General features: G+C 38.0%; 1 protein-coding gene across 1 annotated transcript in view; it reads right to left on the minus strand.

Annotated features, from left to right (window-relative positions):
• The window catches only part of KCNJ3 (potassium inwardly rectifying channel subfamily J member 3), a gene marked incomplete at its 3' end in the record, with an annotated part of 138880 nt that overhangs the window by 105383 nt on the left and 10999 nt on the right, over positions 1-22498 (minus strand). The window contains exon 2 of the mRNA XM_081095680.1: positions 22129-22345. Within this exon, the coding sequence (XP_080951806.1) occupies positions 22129-22345 (217 nt within the window). The remainder of the gene's footprint in view (positions 1-22128; positions 22346-22498) is intronic.

Consider the following 22498-nt stretch of genomic DNA (forward strand, 5'->3'; position numbering starts at 1 on the left):
CCAATTGCTCCGTGCCATCAGCAGATGCCAGCAGGGCTGATGCCACCAGCGCGTGGGAGCAGACAGGAGACCAGGGCTGCAGTGGAAGGGGCTGGGCAGGGGCGCAGAGAATGGAATGAGACCTGCCCCTGTGACTACCACAGCCTCGTGGCCCACAGGTCCTTTCAAGGTGAACTAATTCATGCACTGGGCCCTTAGTAAGTACATAACATAGTAGATATAAGGAAACCGCAAGTCTATTTCTATAAAAATAAAAATAAAATGTCAAGCAGTTTTACTGGCCATAAATATACTGTCATAAAAAATGAGGTCACAATAACCACAGATGTATCTGTCCTGAAAATATATGCAAAATGACATAAAATGCTATTAAACTTTTGATACAACCATAAGGGTTAAAGAAACATAACTGGGAGATAATGACACAAGTGAAATACTAACAAGATGAAAATGACATAAGAAAATAATGTGTTTAAGTAATTGTCATTTATCAAAATCGTATTTTATATATTCTCACATTTAATAATTTCAAAAAAATATACATTTTCTTTGCCTCAGAAGAAACAGGACAAGAAACATTACTCATATATTGCAAATAGGGAAATTTTACTCAAGAATACCATTTGACTTGGCAAAGATAATATGGCCAGTGAAGGGCAGATCTGGATTCTAATTCGGCATTCTTTCTACCACAGTAGCTAGCCATGCAGGTATAGGTTATTCTAAATACCATATTAAAAAGTCAATACTATGTATAACCTCTGCTCTCTAGAAGTTTTCAGTATAATCAGACTTTCAATGTGAGAAACCATATAAAAGGACTTACAGTATTCTGTAAATAATGAAAGATACAGCTTTTAAATAAATTTAGTTTATACTCTTTCCATAACTTAATGTTCAGGTTACTGGTAGATCTCTGTAGATTACACCAAATAGTTAAATAAAATGTTAAGAATATTGTCAAGAACTAGTGAAATAAATTTTGACACAAAAAAATTAGTCAAGTATCTATAAGAAAAAATGCTGGAAGTAGAACCTTGGAAGTTCATGTTTTTAAATAAGTGGTGCGGGAATGGGGGTGAAGGGGGTAAAAATGAAAGACCCGAGTTTGGAGACGTTTTCCTACACAGGACTTCTGTGCTGCAACACATGCTTTATACAGTATTTGAATTCTTTGAGAGATAAGTGGAGGTGGTATATTACCATTTTCCAAAAAAGGAAACTTCCAAAGAAAACTATATTCCCAAAACACCCAAGCAGTTGGTAGAGGATGCAAGATATAAAAAGCAGAAAGTAACTGAAGACAAATCTCCAAAAGAGAATTTTGAAGAGAGGGAGGGGGAAAAAAAACAGTTAATAAATACGTATTAGCTGACTAGTAAATGACAGTGGGAGAATGTGATCCAAACCAGTAACAATTTGAAGGCTTTGATTTTTTTAAAAAAAACAAAAGGCTGAAGTTGAGATTATTACCAATGAAGTTATATTTCTTTAAGGTTTTTGAATGTCTAAGGAAATTATTTTAAAACATGGACCATTAAGCAGCAGAATAATATCCCAAAGGAAACATCAAAAGCCTAGATGAGCCATTAAAAACTCTTCAGAGTCAAATAACACTTCAAGTCTCAGCTCTACATTAAAGGTGTATGTGTTAACAAAATTAAAATTAATTTTAAAAATTAAAATTTTACCTATATTTATAAACAAAACAAAACCTTACATGTATAATGTAATGGTAATATAGAATTTCCTGTATCCACTACCATCAGATTTTATTCTCCCAGTCATGTAAGATCCTTATTTTCCAAAGTGAAACCACATTATATTGGGGCATGGCAAAGTGAACGCAGGAAGACAATACCCCCATGCCTATGGCACATAACTGCTGTCACAGTTCCAGAAAATGAAATGTGTCAGGGAAGGCATTTTTCAACAGATTATGCTCTATTCTCACTTTTGTGTGCAGAGTAAAAACCACTGCACAAGCAGGAAATGTATAACAACTTAGACAGATTTTGGAGACACATCAAAAGAAAACCTTTGAACCATAAGAATAATTGATTTAGCCAGGCTGGCATGGTTCAGTGGTTGGATTAAGAGGTCACAGTTCGATTCCCAGTCAGGGCACATGCCCGGGTTGCAGGCTCAATCCCCAGTGTGGGGAGTGCAGAAGGCAGTTGATCAATGATTCTGTCTCATCATTGATGTTTTTATCTTTCTCTCCCTCTCTCTTCCTCTCTGAAATCAATAAAAATATATTTAAAAACAAATAATTGATTTATCTATACCTTTTTTCCTAAATAAGTTTGAAATTTATTTTAACCAAAGTTGGGGCAGAATTCATCTATAGTTAGCATTTATTGAAGTAAGTTATTCTCATAACTGCACAAATCAAATAATAGCAGCTCTTTATTAACTTTCAGTATGCTCATGAGAAGGCACACACATATTGACATTTTGCAATTAAGATACTCATAGAATCTTATTAAATGGAAAGTGTCATTAATAGCATAATCTCCATAACTATAAAATTTGTCATCTAATTTTAATATATCAAATGTCTAAGATTTTACTTTTTCTTCAATTATAATTTTATTTCTTAAAGAATTCTAAAAGACAAGTGGGGAATGATTCAAAAGTGCTCTCTAGAACTTAATTTTAAATTATAGAGTACACATGTATAATTGAATGATTTTAAATATCTTCACAGATATCTTCTAGAAAAGGTTTTAAATTCCCACTTTAATTGGACATTGTATTTTCATATCACTGTATCTTTAAAATATTGTGTTTTGAAGACAAATATTCTAAATACTTAATAACTCTTTAAAATGAATTTTAGCAACAAATTTCAGATTAAAATAATAATTTCAGACTATTTATTTTTACCAAAGCACTGAGCATATAGCATCTGATTTATAAATGTACTCATCACATTGATATAAGGCATGTTTCAAAAGCTAAATGAATTTAAGTTATATCCATTTAACCTATGTTTCCTTTCCCAGGAAGGACAAAATGAACACAGAATACAACAAAATGATAAATACACACTATTAATACACACTATTGCTATTTTACACAGACTTAAGTACAAATCAGAACATAGCACTCTCCTCTTAAAGACCTATGATCGTTTTGCCTAATAATTGAAGTTCTAGCATCCTACGCCAGGGGTCTTCAAACTACGGCCCGCGGGCCACATGCAAATACAAATATTGTATTTGTTCCCGTTTTGTTTTTTTACTTCAAAATAAGATATGTGCAGGGTGCATAGGAATTTGTTCATAGTTTTTTTTTAAACTATAGTCCAGCCCTCCAACGGTCTGAGGGACAGTGAACTGGCCCCGTTTAAAAAGTTTGAGGACCCCTGCTAGGCTGTCCAATATCTTTCCAGCCTTCTCCACTTTATACCTCACACTCTTCGGTCCAAATCTGAATTTAGAAACTCCTCTATCTATTCCCTTCATTTTTGCACCCCTAACCCTATACTTTTACAATCTTAAATGTCTCTCCTTCATCTTCAGGCTTCAAACTTCATTAAGCGCAACATCAAATTTTATTTAATTCAATTTTTTGCCCTGGCCAGTGTGGTTCAGTTGGTTGAGCGTCACCCCAAGCACCAAAAGGTCACGTGTTGGATTCCTGGTCAGGGCACATACCTGGGTTGCCCGCCGATCCCCCTGGTAGGGGCGTGCAGGAAGCAGCCAACCCATCTCTCTCTCAAATCAATGAAAACATATTTTAATTCCAATTTTCAACAAGGTTTCTCCAACAGCCTAGCCAAAAGTGGTTGTTGATTCTTCAAATTTCCACTAGCAACCACCTCTCATCTAAATTCCTGCTATAGCACTTGAATTGATTGACCCACTTCCAGGTTTGCCCCATTTAACACTTCCCCAAGGTCAGCCAGAGTAACTTTTTATGCAGAAACGTAATTGTGATCATGTCATGTTCATGCTTAAAATCTGTGACCCTCCTCCATTATCCAAAACAATTAAGTGCAAACACATACATGGCTAAAAACTGCTACGTTTTCCTGTCTTCTCCCACTACCATCTGCTGCAACTCCTCCTTTTCCCTGTGACCTCACACATACTCTACCTCTAACCCTATGAGTGCCATTCAGGACCTTAAAGATAGCAAGTGTTCTCTTTCTCCTGCACTTCCGGCCTTCTAACTTTGTACACTGTTTCAATAATGCGCTTTGCATTTCTCTTTGCCTGGCTAACTCCCACTTACCTTCCTGAGCCTAGATGGTGGTCTTCACACTGCCCTCCATCTCCTGGTATACATCCCAATTTACACCATTCACCACTGCTTGTGTAAGAGTTTTTCTCTCTCATTGGATTATGGGTTTTGCTGGCTGAGAACCACTGAGTTCCTCATTCACTATTGTGTACCCAGAGCTTGGATTAGTGCTTTACATCTAATGGTTGCTTAATTCATAGTTGTTGAAAATATGAATGTCTCAATAACCACCACTCTTACTGTATTTGCTCAGAAAAGAACTTTTAAAGTTGTTTGAGATACAGTCTATAAGGCATTAATCTCTTGACTGACCTTCCCCTCTGCTGAGCTAGGCAACTAGATGGTCTGACCTAAAACTTAGAGCCAAGTAACAGAGAAAAAAATAATATTATTGGCATTTCTGAACAAAATACAGTCTCCGTGACCATAAATTGTGTTGTAGTAGGTAAGCAAGAAATGCAATTAAGTAAATGAAACATTGTTGGTAATAAGAATGCCAGAATAACACTCAAAGCACAAAAACATATTCCAGACTATTTTGTCAACTGGTTTTGAAAAAAATGGACAACTTATTTTATCTCACAGAATCATAGTTTCCATTTCCAGCAAATAGACATTTTGATTAGATTATCACTAAAGTGTATTTATAATTCTATCATTCAAATTCTATTATTGAATTAGGTGACAACTGAGCTTCAAAAATCATAAATGTGCCTTTTTTTATTCTATCAACTTTTTCTGGTTCTAATAATACTATGGCTTCTACTACAAAGAAAATAAAGGCTCCCTTAAAGGTGAAATTAGCATATTAGATTGTACCAAGCATATGCAAGCAAGGGAAGATATCATATCATAATTAAATGATAGCTTCAATAATATCGGATACTTTAACTGGTATCTGTACTGCTGGTCTAGTTGAACCTGAAACATAGGAAGGCACTCCATAAAGGTCAGGTCCCTTCCTTTACTGATAATTCAGACACATTTTAGAGATAAGCTTAATTCAGCTTTTAGACAATATTCAATAACTGAATTAAAAATATCGGATAGACATAAAAAGTTCATGATCAAAAAGTGTCTTCAATCTTAGCCTCAAAAACTTCAGACACTTGAACTTCTTTATAAAGAATGATTGTGAGGCACAACCATTCTACAATTTACAGTTTATGAAATATTAAAATTGTAACTAAATGAAGAGAGTAGCCATATAAGTTTAATAAACCTTCCCATTTTTTTCATTTACTGTATAAAAAAATGGATGGTAACGAAGCACATTTGAGAAAAGGCCACTGGGAGAAACTGCAGAGCAAAGCAAAACCAGAAAGAAACAGATAACACATGGTAAAACATTTTTGGAACTGATAATGCTAATCTGAATAAATACACACATAGAAAGAGACTGTCATTTTCTCTCCACATTCTCTAAGTAGTGCTGCCAAATACGGGAGGATTGGAGCCATTTCGGGGAAACTGCTGAATCAGGAGCATGAGTCAGAAAGTAAGCCCTTCACACAGAAAAAGTGCTTTAAAAAGTGCTGATACCTCATCCACAAACAGGCATGCATTCGGTTCAGCAGGTCCAAGCCTTCTCTAGTCACCATGGCCCCAGGCACTCTTCCCTTCCCGAACTCATCGGCTCATAGCATGTGCATTTGGAAGAAAGTGATTCCTCCAAAGGACCAGAGTTTATCTGTGACTAAATGCTGCCTGGGATGTCTGTAAAGATGTCTCTAAAAACTAATGGCAGAACGTTTTCTAATTCAAATAACAAAAAAAGTCTAAAATAAAAAATAAAATTAGGCAAACTAAAATAAAGGCTTAAATCATATTACAAATTAACTGAGAGACACAGGGGGAAATTGCTTGACAGTAATTTCAGGGAAACTCAGAAACCCTTTCTCCACAAGCCTGTAAGATCTAAGCATCCCTCCCACCTGGTCTAGACATTGCTCTTCTCTGAAGGTGGCAGCAGGGATAGATCCTAAGTAGAGTTACCCTCAGGCTGATGAGGATATTTTTGGCACAAGCGGTTCAGCAAGGGCACCCTGTGTATAATTACCACAGGGTGATGCTCCAAGGTCACGGCATCCTTGGACAACAAGGAATTGATTGTTCTCTCTCCTCCCAAGACAAGACCTTCTCATGCTGAGAATCTCCATCAGTGTCATTAGTAAATATTAAAATGCCCCAGTTTATAAAATTATTTCCTATTGATCTCATTCGACATTTATTTTCTAACGCAACAATAACAACAGCAGCAGCAATGATTTCCCACTTGAATTTCAGCTCTAAGCACTCCTCTGTGAGCTGAATGGGTTAATGATCTTAGCTCTTCTTCAGACAGAGCCTAAGGCATAGAAGGGACAATGTAATAATTAATCAAAGCAAGCACTGTTAAATTGGGCCTAGAATTTTTATTTGTCAAGATAAACTCACTCTATTTGGATCTCAAATCATCATTTCCTACTTTAAAAGCATATTTCTATTTCATTTCTGCAATCTCCACAAAATATAACATCATAAAAGAAAAGGCCTCAAATAGTTTAGCTATATTGTGTAGTAGCCAGTGTCAGTCTTAGTATAAAATTATGGAAACTGTCCTTTGAAACTTTTCAGTAAGCATAATGACATCCCCTCCTATGAAACAGTAAATAACCACACAAAGTATTCTGTAATAATGCATGTGCAGCGATTTCAATGATCAGAATTCTCTCCATCAATGAATGGTACTAACATCCTTGTTTGGCATTTCTATTACATCTTCACGCAATGTTCCACAAGAGCTATAACATCTTGTTCCTAGTTATGATGATGAATAGCAATGCATTTTAATTCATACTCCTGATTTTCACCCTTTTCTACCCACCTTAATTTGCATTTGGCTACACAGTCTGAAGTGAAATAAAGCTTCATCTCTGAAGACTTGAGAAATTTAAAGAATTATGTTGTCCTTCATTTTTATCAAATGTCAGTGTGACAGACTAGGCCAAAATATTGCAGTTGAGTAGTTAATTCAATAAAGTTATCAAACTTTATTTTCTTAATAAGAATTAGCCCTAACCAGTTTGGCTCAGTGTATAGAGCATCGGCCTGTGGACTGAAGGGTCCCAGGTTTGATTCTGGTCAAGGGCATGTACCTTGGTTGAGGGCACATCCCCAGTAGGGGGTGTGCAGGAGGCAGCTGATCGATGTTTCTCTCTCATTGATGTTTCTAACTCTCTATCCCTCTCCCTTCCTCTCTGTAAAAAAATCAATAAAATATATGTTTTTTTAAAAAAGAATCACCTGGGTACTTTTTTAAAATGCAAATTTCCTGGGCCACAAGCACTAGACGTTTTGACAATGTAAGTCTAAGCAAGGACCCAGAAGTCAAATTTTTAATAAGTATCCTATAGGGTTTTAGTGTAGGTCATCCCAGGATGTCACCTTGAAAATCTCTGAAAATGAATTAGTTAATGTCTAAAATGTGAAGTTCCTTGTCATTGAACTATGCCACATCTTCACCAAAACTGTTTTCCCCAATTACAATTCCCCTATGCCTACATTAAAAATTAACTAGGTTATTCATAAGGTTTGCTAACATATTTTATTCATATCAGCCATAGGCAAGATTGTGACAAATACAGTGTGAGTACTGTCCAACACACCTCACGCACAGCAATTTACCCATCCAACCTCCTACTCAAAAAAAAAAGGAGAAACTTCCATCCTAAGAAGCTAAGGATGGTATCAATGATAAGGGTTAGCTAGCTAACTTAATTAGGCACACAGGAAGTGGGGGGTCCAGGAGGCATTTCTGGCCTGAGCAAATAAAACAGCCATAAACAAAGGACAGAGGTATCTCTGGCCTGAGCAATGAAAGCAGCCCTGGCCTGAGCAGCTGGAAGAGCAGAGGGGTAATAAAACATCCTCAGCCAGGACACCTGAGAGAGAGCCATAAGGAAGTTCAAAACCAACTCCAACCAGCAAGGTAAGTGGAGAGTGAGGGGCACCACGTGGGCTTTGAGCTTAGAAACTAATACTGTGTAGCAGAGGAAAGCACGGGGTTCCCAAATTCAGGAAAGGGTCCAATTAGGAAAGGTCATGCTCAGACAAGGAGCTACCGCCTTTATACGCCCAGAGACAAAGAGACCCAGCAGATTACAGATTTTTTATTTTGTCCCATTAGAGAGAGAAAGAGCAGGCTTTTTCCATTTGGGGGCCCACCCCGAGGAGTCCCCTTTGGGAACACCCTTGCCCAGATGGAGTTTGTATATGCTTTCAATAAACTTTTACATTTTTATGAAAGAAATCTGTTAGTCCACGAATTTATTCTTCAACTTCGTCGGACAAGAACCCAGGAGGAGAAGTCTGAACCACCGAACCCCATGTTTCATTAATTAAATATTCTATAAAAGATAGCAATAAAATTATAGAGAAAATAGGTAAGTGAAAATATTCTTTTTATGTAGTTTTGAGACAATGTTGACAAAAACAGAGTAAGAGAATTAGTGGAGTAACACCCATCATGAGTTTGAAAAGATCTATTCCACTATTAATAACTCAAATTTCTCAATTAAACTGAAACCGGGATGTAGGAAGGTTTAACTGACCAACCATCCCAGCTTGATTTTAGCACTGAAAGCCCCCCTGGCCCAGAAAACCTTTTAGTCCCAGGGCAACCAAGACGGTTGGCCACCCTATTTCCTGCCTCAATATTTAGGTATTAATTTTCAAAATCCATTGAAAATTTCTACAACGTCCTATTAAAATAGAATGATGGAGTAGGATTTGATTTAGGAATTGGTCATAAAAAGTTGCCTTAAATTAAAAAATATCAATATACCCCCCCAAAAAAATTTTGGTTTTCTTTTGACTCAAAGACTTATTGAAAAGGATCTCTAAAAAAGCATCATAATTAGGAAGCAATAAATATTTAATCAATGTATAATAATAAAAATTACTGGGAGGAAGGTACTTTGAGATTTCTAATATATACATATCCATATGCCATGAACTTTTATCTGATGAGGTGGAATATCTTCTGAAATGGCAGCAATTACTTAAAAAAGTAACATCAATCTGGGCAAAAACAGGCAACCAGAGAGACAACCCATCGATGCTCCTGATTTAGGGCCTGGCTACCCCAAATATAAAGAGCTCACAGGCTAATGACTCAGAACTGCAATGAGGAGGGGTGAATAACATTTCCAATGGTCAGGAGAGTGCTACCTCATTTACAATAACACTAGGGGGTTTGCTGATCACTACCTTCTGACAGATCACTAAGGAGTAATGATTCATTACAGTTAATAAAGCTAAATACTGTGGAATCATTCAGGAGGAAAATTATTAGCACATCTCAATTATTCACAAGTTGAGCTCTCCTCTGTGCTTTATTCATTAGAAAATTTGAAAATGTTTTTCACTAATAAGAAGAGTCAATAGCTTGTTTGTGCTGTTTTATTCATTTTTTCTCAATTTATCTTTTGATTTTTTGGGTGCCTTGACTTCTTTTAAATAGCCTGTGGAACCTCAGTGGGAAGGATCCTGTGGCCCTTTTTCCTATTCCTGGTTAATCATAAGTAACAGCTTTAAACTAGAGGCTTTTCTCATTATTTTCAAAAATCACATAGTTGCCTGAGCCAGACAATTCCATGCAGGACCCAATTACCTCTGGTCTGGCCTATTGTAACAGCCTAATAACTGGTCTGTCTCCGGTCTCAGCCCCGCTCAATCCATCCTCCACCTGCAGCCAGAGGGATCTTTCTATCAAACAAATCTGATCATGGCATTCTCCTGCTTAAAATCATTCAAGGGTATTATTGCTTGAAGAATTAGGTATAATTATGACTCAGGGATAGGCTCATCTCCAGCCACTTCCGCTCCACCTCTTCAATGCTCTGACTGTACCAAATCATGTGATTCCTCTAACAAAGTGAATTCTCACTGTTTCTCTGGCCAGAATGCTCAGCTTCCCTTTCCCTGCTGATGAGCTTCTGCTTTACCTTCCTGTCTCAGCTCCTGCTATGTCCTTTAGGGTGGCCTTCTCACTCTCCTTAGGAACAAATCCAGAGGGAAACCAAGATGGCAGTGTAGGTAACCGCTGGTACTCGCCATCTCCCACAACCACATCAAAGTTAAAACTAAAATACAGAACAACCATCATTCAGAACCTCTTGAAATCTGGCTGAAATCTGGTTGTAGGAATGGAAGTCCTACAACTAGAGAAGTAAAGAAGAAAGCACATTGAGACTGGTAGGAGGGGCAGAAGTGTGGAACAGGCTGATCCAACACCCACACGTGGCATTTATTTAATTGAGAGGGATATCTCTAAGGCCTCCTGTGAGAAGCAGGGGGCCCCAGCCCCACACCAGATCCCTAGGAAAGGCCAGGGGTCCAGAGCTTGGAAGAGAAGTCTCCATAACTTTGGGCTATAAAAACCAGTGGGGATTGTGACTGAGTGACATGGAAACTGCTGGAGTCCCAGATATTCCTCTTAAAGGGCTCGACAAACTTACATGGTCCTGCTTCCTCTGAGCTCCAGCTTCGGGCATTGTTTTTGGGATCATCCAGGGACATACAGGGACGAACTGGACTGCCTGACATTGGGGCAGGAACATGGAGATCGCTTCTTCCCAGACAAGGGCACTCCCAGGGGTCATTATTCCTGTGCTAGAACCTCCCTGTCATAGAGCTGACTGGCAGCCAAATTTGAGTTTCCATCAACATGGCCCACACTGTTCATTCCACCCTAGTGATTCCCTGAGACCCCAGCCCATCCAATTTGCAGCCCCACCCAAGCTGTTTGCAGCAGCTTTTCGATATGAATGGCCTGTCCTGGCTCAGGCTTTAGACTTTGCTAAAATCTCTCAAATAAGCAGCAGCTGGCATCAGACCTATCAATAAAAGGCCCAAGACTCGTCATCAGCACCAGCCTGCCTTGCTTCACATATGGGCCTCACCTGGGCACTTCCTAGCCCAATACAAGTAGCAGCCATCTGCAAAGCTCTTTTTAGCTCCTGCTGGGTGGCCCCAGGCAGTGGCTGACTTTGCAACTCCCTAGAGGTCCCAAAGCCATGCATGAACCCAACAGACAGCTTCAGACCAAACCAGATTACAAATCTACACATCCACAAGCAACACACTCAAGAGACAGACTCAGTGAGCACCAAAGCCCCACTGAAACAAGTCCTGCTCCATAGGGTTTTCTCCTGCACAGCAGCTCTTCCATTCTAGACTCAGCTGTTCCTCATAGCCAATTAGCCTGGACACCAACAGCAATCAAGGCTCAACTACAATAAGACTGTGCACACAGCCCACACAGAGGCACACCTAGAGTGCCTAGCTGAGGATAGTGGGGAAGCTGAACCACTGGGCCTTACAGGACACCTAATACACAAGGCCACTCTACCAATTCCAGGAGATATAACAGCTCTACCTAATACATAGAAACAAACACAGGGAAGCAGCCAAAATATGGAGACAAAGAAGCATGTCACAAATGAAAGAAATGGAAGCAAGCAACCTACTGGATATAGAGTTCAAAACAATGGTTATAAGATTACTCAAGGATCTTAATGACAGCTTCAAGGGAATTAATGAGAGCTTCAAGAGACTTATTGAGACTTTCAAGGATCTTAGTAAGAATGTCAAAGACATGAAAAGGGACCAGAAATTAAGCATACACTAACTGAAATAAAGAATAATTTACAGGGATTCAACAGTAGAGTAGAGGATTCTGAGAATCAAATAAACAATTTGGAATATGAGGAAGCAGAAAACACCCAATCAAAAGAGCAAAAAGAAAAAAGAATCCAAAAATATGAAAATAGTGTAAGGAGCTTTTGGGACAACTTCAAGCATACCTACATTCTCATTTATGGGGGTTCCAGAAAGAGAAAAGAGAGAGAGCAAGATATTGAAAACCTATTTGAAGAAATAATGACAGAAAACTTCCCCTACCTGGTGAAAGAAATAGACTTAACAGTCCAGGAAGGCAGAGAGTCCCAAACAAGAAGAACCCAAAGAGGCCCACACCAAGACACATCATAATTAAAATTCCAAAGGTTAAAGAAAAAGAGAGAATCTTAAAAGCAGCAAGAGAAAAGCGTTAGCGTTACCTACAGGGGAGCACCCTTACAACTGTCAGCTGATTTCCCAAAAGAAACTTTGCAGGCCAGAAGGGAGTAGCAGGAAATATTCAAAATGATAAATAGCAAGGACCTACAACCAAAATCACTTTATGCAGCAAAGCTATCATTTAGAATTGAAGGTCAGAAAAAGAGCTTCACAGACAAGAAAAAGCTAAAGGAGTTCATCACCACAAAACCAGTATTACATGAAATGTTGAAGGGTACACTTTAAGAAGAAGAGCAAGAAGGATGATAAAAAATATGAAGGATAAAATGGCAATAAATACATACCTAGCAACAATTAATCTAAAAATCAAAATAAATGAACAAGAAATCTAATGAACAAAATAAACTGATGAACAAAATAGAATCAGAGGCATGGAAACATGAAACAGACTGATTAATCTCACAGGGAAGGGGTAAGGAGGTGCAGGAAGAGATTAACCAAAGATCTTATATGCATTTATGCATCACTATGGACACCGACAATAGGTTGGTAAAGGCCTAAGGCAGAGCAGGTGGAAGGGTGCAATGCAGGGAAAATGGGAGATATCTGTAAATATCAATCAGGTACCACTATTTTAGACCCCAATGTAAGACTGGCATATGTCTTTTTGAGTACATATTGGTAATACTCATTTTAGTTCATCTTTTGTCTCCCTCTTGACTCTAGACTTTCTCCTTTATCATCTCTGTATTATCTTACACCTAATATAACAGATAATCAACAAGCATTTATTGATTTAATTCCTATAAGAAACAACTGATGACTCTGAAAGCAAGCGTATGAAATAGAGAACAACTCTATTAAAATCAATAAAAAATAACAACAAACATCAGAAGCATTTACTGGGATTGATCACTTTCTGAATTCTATAACATATTTAAAAAAAGCCATGAAACAAAGTCTCCAATCAATCCTGGAAATTTCAAGTTTATCTGACGCTATTATAAAGCACATACAAAATAATGTGATAAAATTACACATGTATATCTTTGTAAAGAAAATAAGCAATATTAACTAATAATTTATTAAATAAAGCCCATAGATGATACAATAATTTCAATCTCACTAATAATTGAAAATCAAAAAAATAATGTCAAATTGGCCACAATAAAAATGATTATAAGGGTATGAGAAAATGGGCAATTTCATATACAATTGTAAATTGCTACAACTTTCTATTTAATAACTCTGAAATATATATTTAAAAACAACAGCTTCACATGCCCTGTACCCAGGAATTCCATCTTTAGACATTTATATAAAACTAGGGGCCCAGTGCATGAAGATTCATGCACAGGGGTGGGGGATGTTGGGAGAGGGGTCCCTCAGCCCGACCTGCACCCTCTCCAATCTGGGAGCTCTCATAGGAGCCCTCTCCAATCCAGGAGTTTCTGTCTGTCTTTGCAATCATATGAGTAAATTATATGAGACCCCCAACCCAGTTTGATTTGTTGCTCACAGAATAATAGAGGCTTTTTTTTCTTTGCTTCATTGGTGGAGATTTCCCAGAAGCTTTAGGGTATCTTCCCTTTAATTTTTCCTAGACACTCTGATTTTACTTATGTCTCTCACCTTTGCTTTCCCTCCATCCCCCACTGCAACAGTAACCTGCTCCAGGCTCACTTTGCTCTAGTGTCTAGGGCAGGGGTGGGCAAACTTTTTGACTCGAGGGCCACAATGGGTTCTTAAACTGGACTGGAGGGCCGGAACAAAAGCATGGATGGAGTGTTTGTGTGAACTAATATAAATTCACAGTAAACATCATTACATAAAAGGGTACGGTCTTTTTTTTTTTTTTTTAGTTTTACTCATTTCAAACAGGCCGGATCCAGCCCGCGGGCCGTAGTTTGCCCACGGACGGTCTAGGAGATCCATCTAATACCAGAACTATGATTCCCAGGATTTCTGGTGCTCCCCACACTCTGGGATTCTGCTCTGGTCCTGGGGCTGCCACCAGAACTACTATTCCCAGAATTCCTGGTGTTCCATGCACTGGGAGCGACCAAGGGAGCCACAAACCCCCAAGCCTCTGGCTCTCCTGCTCTGTTCTCTGCCCAACGACCAAGGGAGTCACATCCCCCCAAGGGAGCGACTGAGGGAGCGACCGAGGGAGCCAAGTCCTCCCAAGCTGCAGGCTCTCCCACTTCTGCTCTCTGCCCGGCACCTGTGTATGCAAATTAACCCACCATCTTTGCATATTCACTCCTGATTGGCTGGTGAGTGTAGCGAAGGGACAGTCAATTTACATGTTTCTCTTTTATTATATAGGATAGTAAATTTGTAAAGGAGGCACATATATCAAATCTATTATACTATTTACATTATTAAAAAAAGAAATGACTAAAAATCTCAGACTAGGAGATAGGTAATAAGAATTAAGATATATACCTATATTAACATACAATAAAGACCAAGATTAGCACACAATAAAGACATTAAAACTAATGGTATAGAATGATAATTTGACATGAAATGTGTTAACAATATATTATACAATAAAGCAAGTTATAAAACAGCACACGTGGCATAATAACAATATATCTGAGTGCAATTGTCAAAAGGTTAATGACCAAATACCTTAATAGAATAGTAGTTTAAATTAACAGTAAAGTTTTTATTTTACATATTTCTATTTTTCCCCTTATGGGAATGTATTTAATATCCCTTTCATTATAAAAATAGTTTTTTAACGTGTGTTTTAAAGAAAAACACGTGAACTAATATTCTCAGGGAAGAATGGACTAATATAGTAGCTATTATGCCATATGAGGGAAGACAGAGTGCTATCCAGGCAGTGAAAATAGTATTATCACAGACACGGAAACCAAGAATGAGCATCAGTGAGTGTATGGACAGACATTACATGAGGAAGAGCAGCCTAATATTCTCAGGAAGAAATAAAAGCATTCGGATTTGGCAGTCATTAGGGATTTTGGGACAAAGGTATATCATGAAAGGAGTGTTGTAAGGAAATTTACCAAGCAGTACTGCACAATCTGCATGCAAGCAGAGATCCTAGAGACAGGGACCTATTCCTGAGACAACTGCTGTGATTTAGAAGCACATGTTGCAGGCTTACAGAGGAACAGATGAATTGACAGACTTTGGGAACTAAGAGAAAGGAACAGCCAGGTACCTGGGTCCTTTGGAGCATTTACTGATATTTCCTCCTGGAATGCCCTTTTCCTAGGTATTTTTTTCACTGTGTTTGAGTTCAAATGTCTCCTTCTCCCTGCAGCCTACCCTGATCTCCCTACACTCCCAGTCTCTCTCTTGACTTTATTTTTTCCCAGAGCACGCATCACTTCCTCACATTCTAGATGAAACACTACTTCATTCTGTGGTCTGCTTCCTCAATAAGGAATATATGTACCCAGAGAGGAAACAGGTAGAGGGAGGGTGAAGTGGGTAAAAGGGGGTCAAGTATATGGGAACTGAAGGAAACTAGTCTTCAGGTGGGTAGCATGAAAAAGATGTCGAACTATATAATCTTATGCATCTGAAAATAATATAATGTTATTCAATGTTACCACAATAAATTTAATTTTAAAAATGAGAAAAAAGAATATATGCACCCACAAGGGCAGAAATGTGTCCCCTATGGTCGAGAATAGGTGTATCCTGTAATAGGTGCTCCGTAGGTATTTGTGGAATGAACAAACTAATTGGAAATGGTGTGGGAAGAAGTCTGGGATAAAACTGCAATCTCCAATACAGACAAACTTTCCAAATGAGGATGTAATTTGAAGGTTAAATGATGACTTGGCACTTGGTCAAACTGACTCTAAATTAAAATGCCCCAAAAATGAATAGCAACTATAAGATCATAGCTGGTAGGAGGCTCCACAGGAATGGTGAATTTGTACTTTAAGAATTCAATTAAAAAAGAAAAAGGCACCCAGCCAGTGTGGCTCATTGGTTGAGCACTGACTCATGAACCAGGAGGTCATGGTTTGAATCTGGGTCAAGGCACATGCCCAGGGTTGTGGGCTCAATCCCCACTTGGGGCTGGGGGAGAGGTGTGCAGGAAGCAGCCAATCTGTGATTCTCTCTCATCCTCTCCCTTCTCTCTGAAATCAATCAAAAATATTTTTAAAAATCAAAAGGCAAGTATGTAGATACTAAGGAAAAGAAGACAAAGAGAGATACAGGAAACATCAGAGAGGAGGATTAGGAAGGGGCAATGACACGGTATATAAGGAACAATTGGAAACTATAAAGGGGGAGGGATAATGCTGTGTCTCTGAATCCCAGGAACAACCTTGAGAATAAAGTGACAAATAATGAGATTTTTTCATTCAAAAAACAAAACACGGAAATGTCTGAAAGCAAATAGAGTGGATGGGATTTTAAGTATTTGACATGTATTGGTAAGTTTTGGAGCTTGAGTCACAACGTAACTAGTTATAAAGAAGATGGCTTTAGAGACTAAAGATGCTTTCCCCCACAAACACTAGGAAAGAAAAAAAAACTACAAGAGAAGGATTAATGAGAGTAAGAAATATATAAAAGTTGAAGTGTTACATTTTTGATAGACTAGGTGGAGAGATGATATGCCAAGGAAGGGATAGGACAGCTGGGACTGGGGGCACGGAAAGAGAGACAAGGTCTAAAATAGCTCCCATGGGGAGAGAGCCGGGGAGTACAGAAAAGACAATTAAACAGACTGCCAAATAGCAGCAGAGAGCAGATTGAAGTTTGAAAGCATCCAGTTCTAATGAGCCAAATCTGCTACGCTGTTCGCCTCTAGCAGTGCTCTCTCTCCTGGGAGAAGAAGCAAAGGAAGCAGGAGTTAGAGGTAACCTGTTCTCAGGAATGTGTTGGGTGAGGTCAAGGTTATTAATGAAGAGGCCAATCTTGTGTTCCTTGTTGGGAGTGAAAATCCACCTCATCTGAAGCAAGGAGGGCAACAATGGGTGCATCTGATCCAAGGAGGGCGGGACAAGTAATGATTGTGAATCCCAAGCTGAAAGTTGAAACTTTCAAGGAAATTAGAAAGCTTCTAATTTTCTAATTTCTCATCTCCCATTCCTCCACTCCAACCACCCCTGCTGAGACCACAGGAGCTGGAAGAAGCAGAAACTAAATGAGATAAGCAGATTCTTGTCAGAGGACTGCTGTGAAGTGAGTGCATGCAGATGTGTGTGTGTGTGTGTGTGTGTGTGTGTGTGTGTGTGTGTGTGTGTGTGTGTTGGGGGGAAGTGGGGATGAGGCGGGTGTTAGCATCAATACAATAAAAAGTGGAAATCTAAACTGCATTCAGTTCCAACACATTAGGGTCACTCACTGTTAAATATACTCCATGAAAAAAAAAAGTGTTTCTATTTTTTTTGTTATATACAGTTTAGATTACTAAATTATTACTTTCATATAAATATAGGCTTTGCTTTTTAATCAAATCTTCCCACTTCCTGTCGGAGCAACGCAATCATCTAGTGAAGAGGCGGCCCCTCCGCCACTCTGCCTTCTCCTCACCCCACTCTTCACATTGCTCATCTGCTCCAACCACCTCCACCTTCTTTTAGTTCCTGGAATCAGTCAAGCTGATTCCCAGCTCCGAGCCCTTGTCAGCCTTCACCAGGCCTGCCAAGCTCTGCCTCCAGATCTTTCTGGACAGTCAGGTCTCCTCTGAGGTGTCACCTCCTTGGAAAGGCTTTCCTTGTCAATCTGAAGTAGCCTGGGATGTACTCTTTACCCCATAACCTTGTTTTGTTTTGTCTTTTATTATTAAGACACTTTATCTATAATATCTTGCTTTTTTGTTGTTTTGTGGTCTGCCTCCTCCATTTAGAATAGAACTTCCATGAGGAAATGGATTCTGCCTCTCTCGGTCACCATTGTATCGCCAGCATTTCAAACACTTCTGAGCACACAGTATACACCCAAGTACTTGTCTAATAAATGAACGCATGATTTTTAAAAACCTTAGTATTTTCATGCTTAGTATGATGGGAAGTTACATTGAGTAAGTGTTTATTCACAGGCTGTTGTTACAAAAAGGGTATTACTGCTGTCTCAGAATAACCTGAAAGATTTCATCTAATTCTGAGCAATAAATATTAGGAGAAAGTAAAATATTGAGAATGAAAGGATAGAGCAGGGGTGGGCAACCCCTGGCACACGTGCCAAACATGGCACGCCAGTAACTTTTGCTGGCATGCGAAACCCTCTCTTATAATCTTCCATTTACAATTTTTTTCTTAATATCAACTTTTTTATTTTTCAGATAAATTCAATGTAGGTGCATCTTAGATAAATAAATAATTTTACATAACAAGTTATCAGGGGAAGAGCAATTTCTATGCCTCTGCCTTAACTCTCCCTGCCTTCCTAGATCCAACCATTGTTTTGGTTTCATCCACATACGCTTGTGAATCTTTGGTCTCAGTGATGGATTTTGTTAAGCCTCAAAATAGGAGTAGCCTTACGGATGAAAGTAGTAGCTCGTGCATATCTCTGAAGGTCACGAAATATAAACCTGATGTAAAATCTCTATCATCAGTGATGCAGCAGCAAAAGTCCCACTGATAATATCAAATGGAGTCATAAAGTTTTCTGTTGGACTATCAGTGTACATGTATACATTAAAAAATAAATGTATTTTTCATTATCAGATAGTGTGTTTTTGTCGCTCGAATGAATTTTATTATTTCTTCAAGGTTCTTCACATACATACACTTTAAGAGATATCAAGTAGGCGTAACATGTTCTCAAAAAATTAGGGTTGGCACGCAGAAGAATTTTGAGTCAGAGATTTTGCTGATTTTGGCACACACTCACAAAAAGGTTGCCCACCTCTGGGATAGAGGATGAAACATCCTTAAAAATGAATCTATATAAATTTTAGTAAGATAGTAAATAGATAATAAATAGCATAAAAGTGTTTATGCTATTTTTATAAGGCTCAGGGAAGTCTGAAAATATAGATATATTTGATAGAATCTGAAACAGTATGGGATTTAATTAGAGCAAATACACAAATAAAATGTCAGATAAATTTTCCATGATATAATTTCTATAAATTGTGAGTAATAGTTATGCTGTTTGGCTTGCTATATTAGATCTAGAAAGCAGGCTTAATTAAGAGGTTAAGAGGAAGCAAATTTTAATCTCTTCTTCATAAAAGTAAATATCTAATTAAGAAACTCAGTCTCCATTAAGGTTTCATATTTTCTGTGAAAAGCATTCTCTGTCAGTTCATTGTTTTGTTATTGTTTTGATTTAAAAGGGAGGCGGGAGGGCCCGGCTGGTATGGCTCATTGGTTAAGCATCAACCTGTGAACCATGAGATCACAGTTAGATTCCGGTCAGGGCACATGCCCAGGTTGTGGCTCAATTCCTAGTAGGGGGCATGAAAGAAGCAACCAATCCATGATTCTTTCTCATCATTGATGTTTCTATCTCTCTCTCCCTCTCCCTTCCTCTCTGAAATCAATAAAAAAAAAATATTTTCAAAAAATAAATAAATAAAGGGGAGGCCGGAGGAAATATTAAAATCTACAGTCCTAACAAATAATTAAATATTACAAAACTTCTAATGACCTTATGTAAGACATTATATACTAACCATGGCCTTTTGAAATACGATGACATGTTAATTGCATAAGGAATACATAAGTAAACTTAAAAAGCAATCTGCTTCAAAATTCCCTTAAGATGTCCAGGTAGAAGTCAAAAATCAAAAGAATTAACAAGGGAACCCCAGACAAATTCCATTGGGGAGGCATGCTACAAAATACCTGGCCTGTACTTCTGAGTATGTCAAGGTCAAGAACACAAAGTGAGGTTGAAGAATGACTCCATCTTGGGAGTAAGAAGACAAGCGATCCTTAAAGTGATGCTGAAACGGGGGGGAGGGGGGGAGGAGGGGGGAATAGCTCGGATAGAAATTACTATGACAACGAATGGTATTTGGCCTTGCTCTCAGAACTAATGGCAGTCATGGTATTGCTAAATTTCCTGTTTTAAAAATTTCACTGTGGTTTTGTAGGGAAATGTCCTCATTCTTAAGAAAGAAACATAAACTAGCAATAAACAGGAAAAAAGAATGGATAGATAGGTTGGTGGATGGAACTAACGAAAGGCTTCTAGGGCTGTCAAGTGAAACAGAAACTTCTCACGTGTCCGTAACTAGAATAATAAGCAATTGGTAAGTTGTAAGCAGGTCTGTCAGACAGAAGCATATACGAAATACACCAATAAAAACTGCAACATCTGCTGTTTAAGTTCTACCAATATATGACTACTGCAATATATAAGATGACTAAAAATTGAAATTTAAATGTAAAGATTTTCTTAAATTAAAAGGCTTTGTAAATTGACTGTATTCTTTATCAACATATGGCATTTTAGAAATACACTATGGTATCATTTAAATATTAAGTTAAAAAACTAAATAGAGGACTTAAACCATAAAATATTCTACAGAAATCAAATTTCCTGTATAGATTGATGAGTTCAATGTTTACTCACTGTTCTTAAAAATCTTAATGTTTAAACTGAAGTCATTACTATAATAGAATGCTAGAAAATGACAAACAGCTTCAAGGTGGTTATTTTATGATTCATGCTTTAAAGAGAAAGAAACGCTTATAGAGATTATGTATATTGCCCAATTTTCAAAGAGGTGTTATTTGACAGGTGTAGAAAAATTGCAATGCCTTCTTCACCCTGTTCCTTGGACAAAGCTTTCTACAAAGGTGAGAGATATTTGATTATGTAGTTTCCCACCTGGCTTTGAAGTTTGAATGTTTCCATGTTACTGCCTATGTTATTTTCTATAGTACTACAGTTTATACATAATAACTAGCATTTTAAGATTGTTAAAACAATATTGGTTAAAATATTGAGAGCTAAAATATGTCTTTCTTTCTCATTACTTGTAGAAAGGGTACAACACAACTGGAATACAACACATATACTAGTATATACATACATATATGTATACAATTACGTGGATAGTATATTATTCCTCTCAGACACCTTTCAGGTTCCAAACGCTCAGGCCCCAAACAAAGTACTCTAATTATTGTTTCATTCCTTTTGACAATTTTACTCTCCTTAGAGAATAGAACATTGGGGTATACCAATGCTACATTGCGTCTTAACAAATAACACACAGCATGTAGCTTATCCCAAAGCAGAAAAAGAAGAAAAAATATGCTTCAATTTTTTTTTGGTCAAGGTTCATCTGGGGAAATCGACTGACCCATTTTGACATTAAAGTGCTGCTTTAGCACATGTGCCCGCGCACGCATGCACATACACACACACACACACACACACACAGGAATTTTCCATTGAGGTTGCACATAGCAGCATATCAAAGCTCTGTCAGTGACACCCTGAATCATCATCCCCAAGGCAAGAACGTGCATGCTGAGTCCAGGCTGCTCACTAATTATGCAGAATTTACTTTAACCTTAAGTCTTTAAAGAAAAATTATGATTATAGAAAATCCAAGACTGTAATAAAAACAGAACATCATAATCATTTCTAAGGAGTCATCTCAGTTGCGGTTTTGGGTTTTTTTTGCAGTGAGTATTCCTGAGTTAATATTACATCTGCAATCATCACCACAGTAAATCTTCATATTAAAAGTATCAATTTAATATTACAAAGAAATTAAGAGGCAAGTCATCATTTTCAACATTGTGAGCTGAGAAATTTAACCCAATTTGTGACAAGCATTGTGCATATAACATAATGCCATTATGAAATAAAGAAACGTGATGGTATATCTCTGTTTTTACTCACCAGTTGTTTCCACAATGCCTTCTAGGATGACGACAATCTCGAACTGTTCAGTTTGCATGCTTCGCTGGGATAGGTCATAAAAGGGGCTTTTGGCATCGATCACGTGGCAAATCGTGAGGGGGGAAACAAGAAAAAGTTGATCTGCCCCTGTACTAAAACCTACATCCAGTTCAAGTTGATCAAGGGGAAGGAACTCACCCTCAGGTGTCTGCCGAGACTAGACAAGCACACAGAAAAAGAGAAGAAATCACCACTTGCACTGAAATTTTCAAGGCAGCCTAACAGTAATTTACATCATTGCCAACATTCTGCACTATCAATCATCAGCAACAAACTCCAAACAAATCTTTATGCAGCTATGTTCTGGCAA

The sequence above is a fragment of the Myotis nattereri genome, assembly GCF_964212035.1.
Source record: "Myotis nattereri genome assembly, chromosome: 7".
Lineage (NCBI taxonomy): Eukaryota > Metazoa > Chordata > Mammalia > Chiroptera > Vespertilionidae > Myotis > Myotis nattereri.